The sequence below is a fragment of the Glycine soja genome, chromosome 10 (assembly GCF_004193775.1).
Source record: "Glycine soja cultivar W05 chromosome 10, ASM419377v2, whole genome shotgun sequence".
In the NCBI taxonomy this organism is placed as follows: Eukaryota; Viridiplantae; Streptophyta; class Magnoliopsida; order Fabales; family Fabaceae; genus Glycine; species Glycine soja.
In genome coordinates, this window is record NC_041011.1 from 48636244 (window position 1) to 48654505 (window position 18262).

At 31.6% G+C, this 18262-nt stretch overlaps 2 protein-coding genes across 2 annotated transcripts; one reads left to right on the top strand and one right to left on the bottom strand.

Annotated features, from left to right (window-relative positions):
- Nucleotides 1-1143: 1143 nt before the first annotated feature.
- Nucleotides 1144-2990, bottom strand: LOC114372230 (xyloglucan galactosyltransferase XLT2-like). The gene has a single exon (XM_028329698.1). The coding sequence runs from the start codon at nucleotides 2855-2857 to the stop codon at nucleotides 1373-1375; it is 1485 nt and encodes a 494-aa protein (XP_028185499.1). The 5' UTR covers nucleotides 2858-2990; the 3' UTR covers nucleotides 1144-1372.
- A 9395-nt stretch (nucleotides 2991-12385) lies between these two features.
- On the top strand, nucleotides 12386-17024 carry LOC114369159 (cysteine and histidine-rich domain-containing protein RAR1-like). Its single transcript, XM_028326346.1, has 6 exons — nucleotides 12386-12751; nucleotides 14932-14934; nucleotides 15039-15121; nucleotides 15957-16108; nucleotides 16228-16466; nucleotides 16594-17024. The coding sequence occupies exons 1-6, from the start codon at nucleotides 12650-12652 to the stop codon at nucleotides 16687-16689; spliced, it is 675 nt and encodes a 224-aa protein (XP_028182147.1). The 5' UTR covers nucleotides 12386-12649; the 3' UTR covers nucleotides 16690-17024.
- Nucleotides 17025-18262: the final 1238 nt, after the last annotated feature.

The window sequence follows — 18262 nt, forward strand, 5'->3', positions numbered from 1 at the left end:
GTGCAAGCGTCCATACTTAATGCTCATCTTCCAATTCCTATTTCGCAGTGTAACGATGACGCCATCATCCTAAAAGAGTCAGCAAGGAAATAATGGAAAAATTATGGAATTCCTTTTGGTTTATTTTTCTAATGAACTTTAGTAATCCTAAAGGTCTTAAACAAATATGAGTCATGTATACTTAATAGTACTTTATTCTTACACCTTAGCCGCTTGCCTTTAGTTTAATATGCGTGCATAAACGACTAATTGACCTGAGATTCCACCCATTTTTATGCTTCATTAACCCTTTGAAGGCCCACAGGGCCATTGTAGAAATTGAATAGATTCCCCAATTTTATGAAAGCACCATCTTTCAAAACCCTTACTTTTGTATTGGAGGGTACAAATTTATCCTTTTGCGGTTCATACCTTGTTGTATGCATCCATTCTACATAATCCAAGCAACCCATAACAGTAAAAATGGAGAAAAAGGTTGGGAGCAGAAATGGCAATTGAGTTTGGCTGAATCCACATTTGAGCACTATCAACTGCTCACGGACACATCCCTGTTAAGCTCTTTACCATTTGTCCATTTGCTATACATGGTGCAAGCAAGAAAATAAAATTCATTATTGGAATAGGAAATTATGCACACATGCACTGTTTTTTCCTCACAAAAATTATAGCAATTGATAGCAATACATAATGTATATAGAAGACGCAGCTGACAAAAGTTGATTACTGGTGAGTTTATTATTGTGAAGCACATGCACTGTTCTTTGCTCACAAAAATCATTAGCAATATGTCCAAGAGGACCAAGATGTAGTAGTTTTTATACTGCATTTTTTTCTTTGTCATGTTGCGTCTCTTTCCTCTCCTCATGATTGCTCCAAAAAACAGAAGGAAACCTGAAGCAGCAGCAGTCCCAGGTCAGAGTAACATTAGAAACATTTGAATCAGCAATCGATGGCCATCAATCTCTGTTCTCTAGCCAGTAACAGCAGCTTTTTATCAAACAGCATGGTACGTCAATTTGATTGTTTTGCGACAACTAGAATCATATGCTAAAACAAATGGTACGATGGTCGGATTATCAACCATCTTGTCAAAATTAACTCCATAAATAATACTACTACTATCTCTATCCATAAACACATAAATTCATCGTAGTGAAAAGAATCGCAATATAAATATCAATATTAATATGGTACATACATCGATCTCATTGTGCATCTATATATAAATAACACGTGTAAGAAAATAGAAAGAAAAAAAAATGAAACTCTATCCTAGGGAATTCACCTGAATAAAACATATCGTATTTTTTCATTTATTTATTTATAATAATTCTCCTAAATCTAAGACGAACGAAGAAGCATTGCATCGCCGTTATTTCCACTTATGAAACTGCGGTTGTTCCTGTTCCTTAATCCTTTTGAACACTCCTTCGATGGCAACATCGAAAGCGTCCTCCACACCATCTAACCCTTGTTTCGTGTTTGCGTAAACCAACCTCGGAATGTACTCAATTACTTTCTCCCTCATCTTCCTCACCTCCTCTTTCGTGAACTTCTCGAGCACGTTTTTCACGGTTAAGGTTCCATTCTTCACCGCGTTCCGGTCTATGAAAACCGAATAACTCTCCGGTTCGACCGGCAAGAACCACTCGTACTGCAAATACGCGGTTCGCCGCCAGAAAAAAACCGGAATCGAACCGGCCACCATGCAGTCAAAAATGGAGCGGCGCGTGAAGCTGTCCCCTCTCGGCTGCAAGCAGAAATCCGAGTCTAGAAAGGTTTCCATAATCGCCGACGTGCCGTTGGAGCACCGCGTCCCGGTGCAGTTCACGGCGCGGCACGACTCGCCCGAGTCGCGGCACTGACTCAGCAGAAGTCCCCTAAAGTCGTCGGGGAAGGCGCGGCGCGGCGCGCCGGCGAAGCAGAAGAGCGCGTGGCGCTGACGCTCTCGAAGGAAGCTCTGCCAGCGCGTAACGTCGGATTTTGAGCGGGGGTGGAATCCGGTGGGATAGGGAACACCTACGTCAAAATAGTCCCAAGGGTTACGCTCGATGAGAAGGCGCGTGACGTTTCTTATCCCTGGCTTGTAGAGGCAGCTAGAACCCCAATCCTTGTCCTTGGAGCGGCGAAAATCCCACGTGATGCGGCCCATGCTGATAAAATGATCCCAACCGTTTGATCTTTTAAAAAACGGTTGGTCCTGAATCCATTGCAGCATCATGTCGCAGTGGCGATCGCGTTCCTCTGCGGTGGAGTTGAACCAGAGGTACTTCCCCACCGCGAGTCCAGCGTAGAACGGCATGTAGAACGCCGTAGCGGATTCAGGTTCCATAACCCTACACTTGTGGTTTATTAATCTGTTGTGGAATATGATTTCGGTTACGAACTGGTCAGTCCAGTGCCACGCCGGGAGGAGATCCTCCGGGACGATTCCGGCGAGCGCAGCGGCGCTTCGGCCGAAGGCGTCGTTGGAGAGGGCGTCGCAGCGGGAGCTCCAGGGGTTGAGGTTGTCGCAATGGAGGAGGATTTCGTTGTTGAAGGTTTGGGGGAGGTCGTAGACGAAGACCTTGCCGGAGCCGCATTGGTCGAGGGTGCGGGTGGAGTGGTGTACGGTGGTGGTGATGGTGTCGGTGTCGGTGTCGGTGGCGGCGGGGATGGGAGAGAGGGGAGGGGGAATTGAGGAAGGGAAGCTATGGAGGTTGCAGAGGAGGAGGATCTGGATGAAGAGGACGGTGAAGAGGATCCATGTGCGAGGGTTTTGGGGTTGGAGGAGGGAGGTGAGGGAAGAAGTTAGGGTGATTTTGGAAGCAAGTGTTTTGGGTTGGGGTACCGCTGAGGGAACTGATTTCGGAAGCATGAGAAGGAACGATTATTCCGGCGAAATGGAACCGGGAAAGTTTGGAGGAGTAAGGGGATGGGAAAGTGTTGGGTTTAAAGCGATGATGGAGATAGAGAATGGGGTTATAATGTGGACTGACACGTGTTCCGTGAGATTAGCGTCTGCGAGGCGCAACCGACAAAAGATTCAGTGAAAATGGGACACGTGCCACTGTTTGTACCGACTGTTGTACTCTGCATTCTATAATTTCTCGAGCTTCATAAACCACCTTCGTTTTAAGGATCATTCAAAACGCACATAAGTTTGTCTACAGTCTAGTAGTACTCCTGCTGCTACTGTCTCTGTTTTTTTTCCTGTTAAAATTACGAGCTATTTTCAAGTTTTTTCCTTTTCTCCTTTCCAGCATGGAAAATTTTACGGTAACACAAATTTATTTTACGAAAAAAAAAAATAAGGACATAGAATTTAATGAGGAAGAAATAGATGCCATAAACTGGTCCTCCCAGTTTTTTATATATGGTAACTTGTCTCTTATATTATAACATTTTGTTCCCTTCAATTTTACTTTGCTCATAGAGTTGATAACCAATTAATTAGCTTTATTTCTTGTTTTTCAAATTTAAAATATTAATTTTTTTTGTTAACATAATGTAAATAAAATTACCTTACGAAATGTGATGGTAGGAGCCAAAATAATTATGCTAACGTAACCACAATTAAAGTGGTAGTTTGGGCCAATAATTATAATTGTAATTGTAATAATAATGTAAATGTAAGTGTGTTTTTTTTTCTACAAGGTATGGAAACTTTTTATTTGATATTTAATTAATCATTCTCTCACATCTATTCCCCGGTAAAGTAGTATTTTTGCATCTAAAAGAAACTCCAATTATGGAGTTAGAAATATTTTTTTAAAATTAAAATATTATTTTTCTTACATTGAAAATTTAAATGAATTTCTTTTCATATTATAAGTTAATGACTAAGCTGGTAGTATTTGACCCAGAATTTTGAAGTGTTCTCTTTTTAAGGAGAGTTCATATCATACTTTTTTATACAAAAGTTCTTAGAGGAAAAAAATAACTTATTTATAGTAAAATAAATAAATAAAAACTTAAAAAATATTCCCTTTCGTTTATAGACAGCTTTTTTCTGACTTATTAAAAAGAACAACATTCCAATCATGAGTCTTAATTATATTTTGTTGCTTGTTTTTTTTTTTTTTTTACATACAATGGTGTTACACTGTCGGTGCCTGAGTTGGATATATAATAATACGAAGGTTATATTCTCTTTTTTTTTATTTATTGAAAGAATGTTATATTACGTCAATAATATAATATAACATATGTTTTCTCAATGCAAGGAAAAAAAATAACTAATTCATTGAATGTTGGCGAAAGTATTTTATCTTTGATAACTTCAACTATTGGAATTTATTAACCAAAGTGATTTTTTTATCATCTACAATTTATTAATATATATATATATATATATATAAATTAAAATAATTTATATAAATTAAAATAATTCTATACAATATTTTTATTTTATAAATATGCTTTTTCATTGAACGATATAACTATTTTTAAATAAAGCTAAAAATTCTAAAAACAAAAAAATCATAAAAATAATAATAAAAGAAACGTTTAAGCTAAAAAAATGAAAATGAACAAATAGCTTATTGTTTAAATTCTTATTTAGTTTTGATTTAAAAGTAAATTTTAAGATGGAAAAAAAAAATAGACTACGTACCCTAGTCCCTAAATAAGCTTCGTTGTCTCAAGATATATATATTTTAAGACACAACTTTCTCTTTTTCCCCACTTCTCATAATTTTTGCTTTTTTTTTTTAATCTTTGATCATGTACTTTTCTCCTCCATCCACTTTATTTGTTTTTTTCTTAATCTCCTTTTGGTGTATGATTCTAATTAGGTAAAAAAATATATATAAACACTTGCAGACAAAATAAGAAAGAAAAAATAATTTGAAGTAGATTAAAATCAATATATGATCTTAATTTCAAAAATTTATATAATTTTTTCTATAAAATTTGAATATTTGAATATATAAATTAATTTTAATTTATTTTACCAATTTATCTTATAAATACTTATAGAAAGATTTATTTAAAAGGACTTATTACAAATTCTTTCATCTTTTTTCCCCTTATGCTAAAGGATTGCACGCCATCGGCCACGACCCACGAATAAAAAGGTAGAATGGAAGAATGATGGCAAGGAGTTTAATAAGCAATGACAAATAAGGGACCGCGTCTTTTTATCCCCTCTATATATATATTTAGGGTTTTGATAATTATGTTTGTGTTGTCACGTTTTTCATATATATATTTTTTATCTTATTTTTCACGAATCATGGCAATGATAAAAAACAACAACAACAACTGTTGTACATGATTATCAAAGAGCAAGCATACATATATATAACATCATTATTCATTTCCATTGATTTTAGTTTTTTATTTCATTTTATTAACTGATACGATTTTACGTTTAAGTGTAAATGATGCATATAGAATTGTTTCATGTGATCATTTGTATTACACAACAGCTTTCATAACAATTATCAACAATAGTTTTTTTATTTGATGATTAATTTATTAATATTCACACAAAAAAATTGACATTACTAGACTAATTATTTTACTGTATATTAATATAAATCCAACAAATTCTCAATTACATAGTAATTCTATCTCTAAGTATGAGCAACTTTATATTTATTAAAATTAAAAGAATCAATTAAACAACAGTTTAAAAATAAATACTTTAAAAAAACATTTTTTTAATTACTCAAAATAAGCAAAAAATAATTTTTAAACATAAAAAATTTAAACAAACACACTAAAAAATAAAAAATGACTTATTTTACTAAAAAAATCAAGAAATAAATTTAAACAAACTCATTCAAGTATTTCTATCTGAAAAGTTGCGATAATTTGTACATGTTAATTATACAAAAGACATATTCATCTTCCTCCTCTTTTTTAAGTTATTAAGCAAATGATCTTCATTCATATAATCATGATTTAAAATATCAAGATTCTTAAACCATACCCCTTTAAATGTGAATATATATTTTTATTTTTTTTGTGTAGTTAGCATGAATCCAAATCCAATTACCTAATTAAGTAAAGTCATGTTTTGTGTGGTTTAGTTACAAAGGACTAAAAGAGACGAAATGTTAAATGTTATCGGTTGTACATTTGCATAAAAACATTTTATACATCTTTATATATTATTAGTAACTTCATATTTCAATTATAATAACACTGTATCTTATAAATTATATTTAGATTGATATATATGGATTAAGAAGCTACCAAAATTACATAGAATGTATTTTACCCATTCTATTAAATATCCCTTTTTAATTTGAGAAAGTGGTTTTTTTTTATCATAAGAATATTTATACGATAAAATAACATTAAATATCAAAATATAACTGGAATTTGTTATAGGTGTTAATCATAGACTATAGTTTTCATAACAGAAGGAAGTGGGGAAACAAGATAGATCATTAAAGCATGTTATTGTTCGGTGAGTATAGGATAGAAAAGCTTAGTATACATGTGATCACGTTAGCAATCCGGACAAATCGCAATAATTAAAGAAAACAGAAGCAGCAACGTTAATTAATTACATGCACTGTGTTGGACATTTAAGATTCTCCTAGAAAGTGTTGTTTTTGGTAGTTTGCGTTAAGTGTCATCCTCCAACGTGGTGAGCGATTACAATGGACTCTGGATGACAAGTACCCAATTATAAAACGATGTCGTTTTCGATAATATATTGTTGTAGAGGCGGTGTGCAGTGACCATTTAACATGTATTGACAGGAGCAGCGGTGACATTGGCACCGAACGGTGCGTAGCGTTGGGACCGAAGACAACGTGGTGCGTTCATTGTGCTGGCTACAAGGTGTCTTATCTCATCTATAAAGTTCAATTGAATTATAGCCCTACGATTTGGATTAACCGTATTTTCTGAAGCGATATAAGAAAGACATATACATATAGGTCACAATATATCAAAGCATTTTATTTTTCTTGGATAAAAAGAAAAATGATCCAGCTTTTGTCAAACACAACCAATTGGCGAAAATTCAAGACAGAGATATTCCAATATATACATTGTTTTTCTTAAAAGAAAAAAGTTATGTTCTTTAAATACGAAAATTCCAAATCCACCTTCATGGTTTTGGTAGATGGGTAGGTTACGGGTCTAAGCAAATGGCTAATTACAGCTTGAGCAGACAAGACGCGCTTTATTTGCTTTCATTAGCTTTTCAACTTTGAGTTTGAAATGCAAGCTAGGTTGCACACCATTGGCTTTATTCTTGGAAAATTGGAATATTGAACCCTCGATTTCCTTACAAATTTCCCGTTGCAAGCCGTGAATGAGTTGGAAGCGCCGGGTGTTTAAGTCTTCACCAGTGGCATCAAACAATAGTTAGATTAGATGTGTAACAGAAGGTATGAAACAAATCACCAGTAACTTGGACTTTTTTAACATTTTCTTTATAAGATATAGTCAATAAATTTGATCAAAATTCCATTATTAATTATACAAATAAAACAACACGTGTATATACTCATTAATTGATACTTTATTTCTTCATATAGTTAGTTTCTCAACTTTTTATTTACGAGGATATCTTATTTTCAGCAAAAACATTAAATGTAAAATTATAGTATTGTAAGGGTTTATTTAAATAAATAAAAAAACTAACATATTCACTAGACAAAAAATATTTAAATTCTAAATATGTAATAGACCAATATATTGTTTTTAATATAAAATAAACATTTAGGAATAAAGGCATAAGTTATTTTAAAGGTTTTACCTGATCTAAAAACTTACTTACATAATTTGGTCAATTTGAAGGTTTTATAATGGTGATATCATGATTTTTAGTTTCTCTAAATTTTAATTTTACTATAAGACTAATCCTTGGTGTCATCTTTAAACCACCATATCATGTCATCACTTATTACTATAATTCCAAAAAAATAAAATTTTAAGACCATATTAACATATTACCCTTCATCAAGTCACATTTGACTTAAATAAGTCTGACTTGTTTAAAAATTTTAAGACCAAAGATCATTTATTATCTAGTATGGATTATTTTTTAGACGATTTAATCATTTTTAAAACCTAACTTAGTCTATCACACTATTTGCTAAGGTTAGACCTTCAAATATGACAATTCATGTCATTAGACTTTCAAATGAGTAAAAGCTTCAAGCAAATTAGACTGAACCTTAAAAGTTAGTCCATAACATGAAAAAAAAAAAATTAGACTCACCTTCGTAATTGTGAACTATGACAACCTCAACTTCCATAACAAACAATTAAATTAAATGAACTTATTTGAGTAATTTAACTATTAATATTTAAAATTTCCCTCTTTGATAAAGGTTTTGATATTTTATGATATTATAAAATAAAATTATTATTTATTTTGATATCTACATTCTTTTTAGAAAATATATCTATGTTTTATTTTTGAAAAAAATAACTTTTAAATATAATTTACGGATCCTCTTCTTGTAATATTTTAAATGGAATGCTTTTTTTTAATATTACATGAGTATTTGATTAACTAAATATATTTTTATTGTAAAATAGTTTTAAACTATTTCTTCACTAACATTATAAGAAAAATATTTTCTAATTGTTCAATCCATTGCATAATTATACCTCAATAATAATGTTTTTAGTTTTTACATTGTAGAAGATTTAAGTTTTGGATGGAAATAAATTTTAGCAAGGCAGCCAGCATATTTCTAGATTTGTACATCAAAACTATGTGCAGGGAGAGTCGGTGATCGACAAAAATGGAGTTATGGAGTCTAGATTTGTAAAAAAAATTGGTGGGTTACAAGGAGGCCACACCCCCTAGAGTCTACATTTGTACAACTGATCAAAGATCAGTCTAAAGAGTGGTTGAGAAGAATGGGACCAATTATTCCTTTTTAGTATGACAAACTTGTAGAAAGTAAAATTCTGAATGCATCTTGAAAGTGTTAGGAAAGATAATAAAAAGGAATGTTTAATATACGATTTTATTATTTTTAAATTTGACTTTTCTCACACTTTTTAATTATAATGAGGTAACAAAAATATCTTCCATTATAAAACAATGGGAATATAATAATAATAATAATAATCTTATTGATGACTAAACAAATTCTCTTTCACACAAGTAATGTTTTTCTTGTTTCTCAAAACTTTTAAGTTCTTATTTTCTAAGGTGACGATTTAAAAATATTGAAGATAGACTCTTATAGCCAGCCTTCTTAATTAAATGGTGACCATGCATAAAGAAAAGATTAATTTTCTCCTTTTTGTTTTTTCCTTCTTCCACTAGTTTATTCAAAATCAAGCATTTGAATTTCTAAGATATTTTTTTTATAAAAAAAACCTCCATTAGTCCATAGCTTTATAAAAGTTATCCATTTAGTCATCTTAAACTTTAATTTTCAAATATTTTATACCAAAAATAGTTAAAGCAAACGACATTATATAAAGTTAGGGATTAACCAATAATTTTTAAAATCCCAAAAATTAAAAACCCATTTTCACAATGTCTTGAGGATTGATTTGGTATTTTACCCTTTCACCTTTACGTGACTGCACTTGAGCATTTACTTGAATGGTTTTGACTTCATTTATCAAACGAAATTTGGAGTATTGATATTTGATATTCCAAGTAATTATATTAATTTATAATTAACAACGAGTTTTTTTATTATATATACGTGGATACGTGATAATAAGTTAAAAATAAAAAATTTCTTATAATAAAGAAAATACTATTATATAAAAAAGTTCAAATTAAAGTCATTTAATATTACTATAGTGATTATTTTAACAATTTAGTATTTTTTTATCTGAAAGAATAAAAAATAAATATGAAAAGTGTATAACAATTCATATATCATACTCAATCAATCAAGTTAATTTTTTTAATATAATCATGATAACGTGCACAAGCCATTAATGGGATTTAATCAACCAATCTTTTGAAATAAAATAATTATTAATAAAATTAATAAATATTTTATACATAACAACAAAAACACTATCTCAACACAATTAAAGTCAGCACCGAGTTGTAGGTGAAGCAACAACAAGCAAGCGTAGGCCAGTTACTCGGTAGAAAAATAGGAGCATAAATGCTCACATATAGCAATATATAGCATAAGCCTACTTTGGAATAATAGTTTTTTTTTTAAGTTTACTTTGAAATAATAGTTAAACATGATTGTATTAAGAAATTTAGTTCAATTAGTTGAACATAGTACATAAATAATTATAATTTTTTTGTTATTATTTTTTATTTTTACTAAGAACGTTGGATGATGTCTCAACTTTCAAGTCAAATCGTATTCCTCCTCTAACACATCAACAACCAAAAGTTACCAACACTAACTAATGCATTCATTCAAACAATGTCACTGCTCAATGTATTGAACTTTTTATCATTTAAGTTTCAAATCAGGAGCAGGTTAACCTGACCACTAAACCACCTCATGCCTTTCTACATATTACTGGAATAGCTATATTTATTTTATTATATGCCTTGTGAATTAGTGGAAATTAATTTACATGATAATAGATGTGGGATTGAACCCAATAAAAAACCATATAACTTAAATCGTAATACTTTGTTGTATTGTATTTATTTTAACATTTGAGTTAATTTCATGTATGAATAAGTTTACTGTGATTCATATATTCAAATCTTACAGTATAAGACTGACGGCTTATTGTACTTTTACAAAGTTTGAACAGCAGTTTTAGTCATCAGTGTCTATGGAGTATGGGTTGATCAACAACTTGTTAAACTGAGCCCAATAGATTACGGGCCTAATATTACCCATATCAAACACACGACAACCATAGTTGGGCCTGAGGTCACAGCCCATTGCCAGCATGAACACATCTGGCAGGAGAGCATGATGTCCAATTCGGAAAAGCAGTCCAAGTCAAGTCTAATATGCATCGCACAAATAACTAAAATAGTTGTTTCACAAAAATTCTTTATAGTCGAGATAATATTTTTTTTTTTGTTATGAGTAGATTACACTATATTCCCATCTCATTTTAAATTATATTTTCCTTTTTAACAGATCAAAGTATATTTTATTTTATTATTTTTTAATTTTTTTTGTTAAAGCTGTATTAACTTTTTAAGAAAAAAGCTATCATTAAAAAATACTTCATACCTTTTTTTTCTATAAAGATGTGAATATTATGTTGCTCTTATGTTAAAATATTAAGGTAAAATTATAAATTTGGTCTTCTTATTTGTCTCATAATTGTAAATTTAGTCTTCCTATAATTTAATTCACGAATTTAGTTTTTTAATTTTTTGCAATCTCATTATTTCAGTCTTCAATTCTAAAATTGAACGATGAAACCTTTAATAAAATCGTAACACGTGATCGATCAACGTCCAATAAAAGCGTGACGATCAACATTGACAAACAGTAATCAATGTCCAATCTAGGACTAAAATAACGGGATTGAAAAAAAATTGAAATTAAATTCGTGAATTAAATTATAGAAGAACCAAAATCAATTTTGAGACAAACAGCAAAATCGAGATTACAATTTTGTCAAATACTAAATTTTCTTTAAAGAAAGATAAAAATATACTACATTTAACTTATTTTTAGTTTTATCACCAAAATTTTGTTTACATTATCTTTTCTTGAAAAACTAAAAGAATTTTAGAAGGACACATTATTTTATTTTATTTTATTTTGAAATGGCTATTTTAGTTGGAAAAATAATCCCTTAACTTATTATCATTGTCATTAAATATAGCATCGCTTAAGCAGTTTTTAATTTTATGAGTATTGTTAGAATAAAATTTAATTTAAAATTATAATATTATTAAGTAAAATTAATTAATTTACAGTTATTATTTTTATTGATCCTTGATAAATTAGGTGTTAATTTTTTTATATATAGGAGGACATACGAATTGAGGTAGTATATTTTTTATTATTGGGTTTTAAAATTTTAGGTGATAACTAATTTGAGTGTTTATTTTCTTTATCTCCTCAATGTTTTCGGTCTTATTTTATAAAAAGAAAAAGAAAAACACAATGATAACATGATAAATATTTTTTTATAAATAAAAATAAATATATTTTATTTAATTTTGAAAATTTAAAAATAAAAATTATTTTCAAAAAATAAAAATAGACAATAAACATTCAAATTAAACATCACTTTAGATTTTTAATCCAATTTTTTTTATAACAACCTACATATCTCAACTCAGTACAATTTTATTCTAAATCTTTAGTTTATTTTTTAAGTTTTTTTATCTGATAGAATATTGAAAAAATAGACGATACACTTAATATTCGATCATAATTTATAGTATATGATAAATTTACGATTTTTATAATAATTATTTTAAAATTCATATTAACCGTTACACTATAAAGTGCATCACCGTTTAACTTTTGAATAATCCCCTGATTTACATTATGTGTGCCTTGCTAACCCAACTCAAAAACTGGAACCTGCTGGAAATTGAGTGGAAACTGAGATTCTGAGAGGAATCAGCTGTTTTTATTTTTATTTACTTATTTTTCCCTTTTTTCCGTATACTTGAACAGCATCAAAGCCCAACTCGTTTGAGTTTGGTGTGTTTGATAAATAAAATCACAATACAAAATCGTCTTGTGTTTTCTTTTCTTTTTGGGCCTGAAAGTGTTGGAAACAACAAAACCACCGCGCAGGGATCGTGTTGAGTTTGAGAATGGAGAAGACAGCAGTTAAAGTTCGATGCCAGAGGATTGGGTGCGACGCCATGTTCTCCGAGGACGACAACCCCGACGGTTGCTGTCGATACCATGATTCGGTACTCTCTCTCTCTCTCTCTCTCTCTAACACACAACCCTCATATCCAAGTTCCTACCTTTATTACAACCCATATGCACTCTTCCCATTCACTTCAAATTACTTTGTTCCATGAGTGCTAATTTTAAATTAACTTAATACCATGCCCTAGCTTTCGTTTTTGTTTCAATAGCGTTTGATTCAATTGCGCTTCCTAAGCCTTCCCATGATCATTCTGAAATTAATTGATCTATCTGCAAATTGGGTTGCGTTCAACCCTGTTCTTCCAGTTTCTCTATTGTGATTTGTTATAGAACTAGATTAAAGATTTTGGTTCCGTTTAAGCTCTTGCCATTTCTTGTGTGATTTGGCTATGGGAAAGTTCACTTTAGAGGAAAGAGTCAGAAATCTCCATCATTGATGAGAAAATCAACTGATGATATAACCTACACTTGGTATCACCTGATATTATATGCTCATGCATGATAAATTATTAATTTTTTGGTATCTAAACCTTTGACTTTCTCATTAACTGTTGAGATATTTCACTTTTCTCTCTGAAGTGGATTGTTCATTTTAGAAGAGCTAAATCGATTCTTTAGAAGCCATTATAATATAGTTGCTCAGCTTGGGTGACACGTGTATTGTTGTCGTTTAGCACTTTGTCAAAGGATCCCATAGGATCACAAAACAATATTAGAGCTGCTTGCTTTAACATATGAGAGCTAGGGGTGATTTAGGTTGATTAATGACCAATGTAGTCATAATCGAGATCCTACCAAGGTTCGAAAAGGTCAGTGAAACAAGTTGGACCGATCTGCCAAGAATCATCCCATGCATTACCGACTGGGTAAGATAGCTTCCAGTGAGCCTAGCATCTAACACAGGTTGACCCACACTTGTTGACTGATTCATGTCCATAGTCGGATCTTTGTAACCAACTCATTCTCGCATTGTTGTCTTAGGGCCTATGGGCCCAAGCCTTTGGGCCTAGTGCAACAAGATTAGATCCTTCTAACACGTGACTAAGGCACCATTACCCCCTTTCCTCCTCACACATGAGAGAGGCATTAAATTATGCCTCCCCTTGATAAAATGCAGGAACCATTAGACTAGAGGACCGTTAAAAGACACACTCATTAAATAGGCATGATCAATCTGGGTGACGCCAAGTCACACTGTGTAGAACTTGCCAGTGTTGTTAAATAGCTACTATAGCACTATTGCATAGCGTAATTTCTCGGATCATGATTGCAGCCCTGCCCGATATTTCGGCCACTGTAAGTGTTGTGGTTGCGGGATGCATCCTGCATCCTAGTGTCATCTCCAGCGAGTCTTCAGCCAATTGAACTTTTGAGTTAATATTATGCTAATTTTATGTATTTTATTTTTATTTGCATTCAACTTAATTTTTATACCATATATTTTAACTATTATGTGACTCCACTATATGCCCACGATGCTATCTGCTAGATATTGCGTATTATTGGCTTTCTGCCATTTTCCACAATCTGCAATTGATAACACCAGAACTTGCTGAGGTTTCTTGAATTCCTACCCAGCTTTAGGATTCCCCAGTGAGTGTGTTCTCTAGCACAAACACAAGTAAATCATGTAATTGTGATGTGGATATAAAAAATACTGGACTATATTTGAATTCATATTTATGCATCAAAAGTAACATAAATATGTATCCAGTGAACCAGATCTTTGTTGCTCTGTTACCCTGCTGTCTTGTTGCTCTTCTAATAATGGTTCTTAGATTGTGTTATCCCTGTTGGATACTTAGAACTTACCATTTGAGGGTGTTTTTTAGTTATTCCACATTATATTGATTCTTTTTTTTTTTTTAATTCGGAGAATTATTTATTGTGATGCTAAGTATATGTTATTAAAACCAGTATTTTCATCCATACCATTTAGTGTTTAACTTCTGAAAAAACTGTAGTGTTCATCTATGAACTCTTGACTTAAATTTTGTTTGTGTGCACCATTCTTTCATGAGCTTTGATAACATTCTTTTAGCTAATGTCATCACTAATGCATACTCATGATTGTGAACTTAGTAAAATTTTATATCCCCTGTTATATCATTTTGTTGATTTATGATGTGGCATCCATATGAGATCTTACTGATTCACTTTCCATCTGGCATGTTTGGAATTTTGATTTAATGCTGCTGGGGCATCTTCGTTTGTTCAGGGAGTAAGTCCATGCCTATCAATCTGTTTCTTCACAATGGTTTTCTTTTCTGTGAAGATTAGCTATCTGTTTGTTGTAATTGATTAAGTTTCTACTTTAATTTCCAGCCTATATTTCATGACGGGACAAAAGAATGGAGTTGTTGCAAGAAAAGAAGTCATGATTTTAGCTTGTTTTTGGAAATTCCAGGGTGAGAAATCTTCTCTGTTCCTTTTCTCTAGTTTCCTGTTTTAGAATGTGAAGTTTTGGTCTGCAGTCAACTAGTCAATTTAAAAGAGTTCACTTTTTTGGGGTACAATCTATCAATAGGTCATAGAGATGACATTCTGTTATGGAGAAAGGAAAAGCACCATAGAGATGGTAGTCCAAATTTGCACAGTTGATTATGGGTGTTTTACGCTAAATTTCATTTACCACTTCTGCATGGGTTGATTTCCTCTACAAATCTTCATATATGTGGAAATAAAATCACCACAAACCTTTGCTGAATTATATCCTGTTTCAAGTTCAATGAACTATATTTAAAATCTCTTATCTTTGTTTTTTCATTGGTAAGAGTCCATTCTTCATTGCCAATTCATACTTTTGAGGGTACTTTTGGTGGCAGTAAATACTCACTGGGGAAAATATGGTTTCTAAATGTAAGACCATGAAATTAAAATTAGAAGAGGGCTCCACCTAGTAGTAATTCTTGTATAATTTTTTTATAACATTTTCAATTGAAAATATGTGCTGCTCCTCAAGACATCATTTTCTCTTGCGGATGATTTTGCTTGAGTCTATATTTATCTCTGCGGGACTGTATAGTATTAGATCTTACAGAATGTAATGAGCATAAGCAATCTGAGTTTGACAAATATGGTTTATTGGTTCTCTCGATGCTAGTGATTAAACAGCTTATTTTATTTGCATCAATATCCTCAGGGTATAAAAAAGTAAAAAATTAATCGCACCTATCTATTCTTTTTTCATTTATTTTAATATTCCCTTCATTTGTTGATCAAAGTTTCTCTCTGTGATCAAAGATGCAAGACAGGAAAACATACAACAGTTAAGCAAGTAATTACACCAGTGAAGAAGAACACCATGCCTTCTCCAACCGCTGTTTGTTCAACCAATGCATCATCAAAGGACTCTTGTCCCAGATGTCAGCAGGGTTTCTTTTGCTCAGATCATGGTATTCATATGTTTCTGCTTTTGGCACTGTCTCCAGTCCTTTTATTAGTTATTTTTGAGTAATCCCTATTTCATGCTTCCAAGGCTAAATTTTCTTCTCCCATCCCTCTCATTTTTTAGGCTCACAAAGCAAACCTGCAAATATTATTGGAGACAAGGCCGCAAATCTGGCTGGAGATGCATCTGTTGATAACAATTCAAGTGTTCATGCTCCGAAACCTAAGAAGATAGTTGATATAAATGAGCCACAAGTATGTAAAAATAAAGGATGCGGTCAAACTTTCAAGGAAAAGGATAATCATGACACTGCTTGCAGCTACCACCCTGGCCCTGCTGTTTTTCATGACCGGATGAGAGGGGTCAGTATTGAGTATTCATTCCTTTGAATGTTCTCGTTTCTTTAATAAAATAATGCTTGTGGTTGTGACTTGTGATATGATTTCAGAGAATTACATTTTATTTTTCCTTTATCACATTATTTTGCAGTGGAAGTGCTGTGATATTCATGTAAAAGAATTTGATGAGTTTATGAGCATTCCTCCGTGCGCAAAGGGATGGCATAATGCGGATCCAGAGTCCTGATCACTGGAGACACAGAAGGACGAGTTATTTTCTTACAGTCTCAGATACTCTAATTGAAATGGAAAAGGTGTTTGTTGATTCATTGTTGTTGATTAATTAGAGCAAAACAGTGTCCACTCTTTTTTCATCTCCCTCATCCCCTTTGGATTGGTCAACCTCTATGGTTAATATGCAATAATGCAAAGTTACAAGAGGTCACTCCATCAGGATCATTTACTGTGGATAGTGTAGAATATGAATCTGTTGTCTTGTGTTCTTTGAATGTCGCCATTTGCTTTTGTTTGACTGGTTTGGACGGCTAATCTTGAAACATGTTGAACTCTATTGTTTTGCCACAGTGGTCTTGTCTCCCGGGCAATTTTTTTTTTTTGCTTGAAATGCAGCATCAAGTAAAAAAAAAAATTGTCATCCTTTGTTAGTTAGGTATCACATCGTTCGTTCAACAGTTACATCTTTAGTGCAAAAGAACGTATATTTTTTAATTTCTATAATTTTTTTTTTTGCAATTACCAAAGAGGAAGAAAAGAAGTAGATAGGGAGATTTCTTATTGATGAATATATAGATATAGAGATAAAGTAATGTAAACATGTTCGAAAAACTCGTATGAATAGTAGTATATTATTGCAAGTTAGTTAACTATATTGATCTTGAGTTAATTGAGTATGTAATTGTGTTGAGTATAAGGAAGGGGAATTTTGTTGTCTTTAGTGGTCATGTTTTAGAATAGAGTTGTCACGTGAAGAATATTTGTAGTTTGTAAAAAAAAAAAGAAAAAGAGCTCAATAGTAAAGAGTGTGATAGAAAATATTGTTAATATTTTAATTCACGACAAAATGAGAGGTTATTGTCGAGATTTAAATTTCTTGTTTTTATGCAAGTCTTTTATTGGTTAGCTAGGGGTGTTGCAAATTCAGTAATGCTTGGGATATATTTGGAGAAATGGCTGAATTCCGAAATTTAAATGACATTTCATGTTTTGAATTTAATCATAAATTTTATCGAAATAATTTCAAAAAAATGTTTTACAATTTTTAAAGGATATTGAAATCAATAAAAAAATTAAAAAAAGACAAATGATTTTCGTAAGTCTATGGTAATTGTTTAGATATCTCTAAATATAGGCAAAATATTAAAATTCATGGAAGATTGATTTATTTCATGAAATATTATGTTAATAGTAATATAAAAATAAATTAATATATTAAATTGCAAGCATATGAAATTTTGCTTTAAAAATTAAATTGATAGAATTTAGTTATAAAGAATGTTGCATCATAAAAAAGGCTTCCACAGTTTCACATGGCCCAACAATTATGGGCTTTTATGTTTTTACAACTCACCAAACCTAAGTTGAGTAGTCTAAAACTATATTATAAAAAACTGATATTACATTAAATATTATTGGATTAGTGTGTCTATGTATTTCACCAAAAAAAAAAAAAGATTAGTGTGTGCATTCGGCTGAGCTTATTTTTGTGAATTTTTTTAAAAAAATTGCTTTATATTTATTAATTAGTTTAATAGCTAAATATATTAAATACTTTAATTCAATAAACTAACTTGATATTTTTC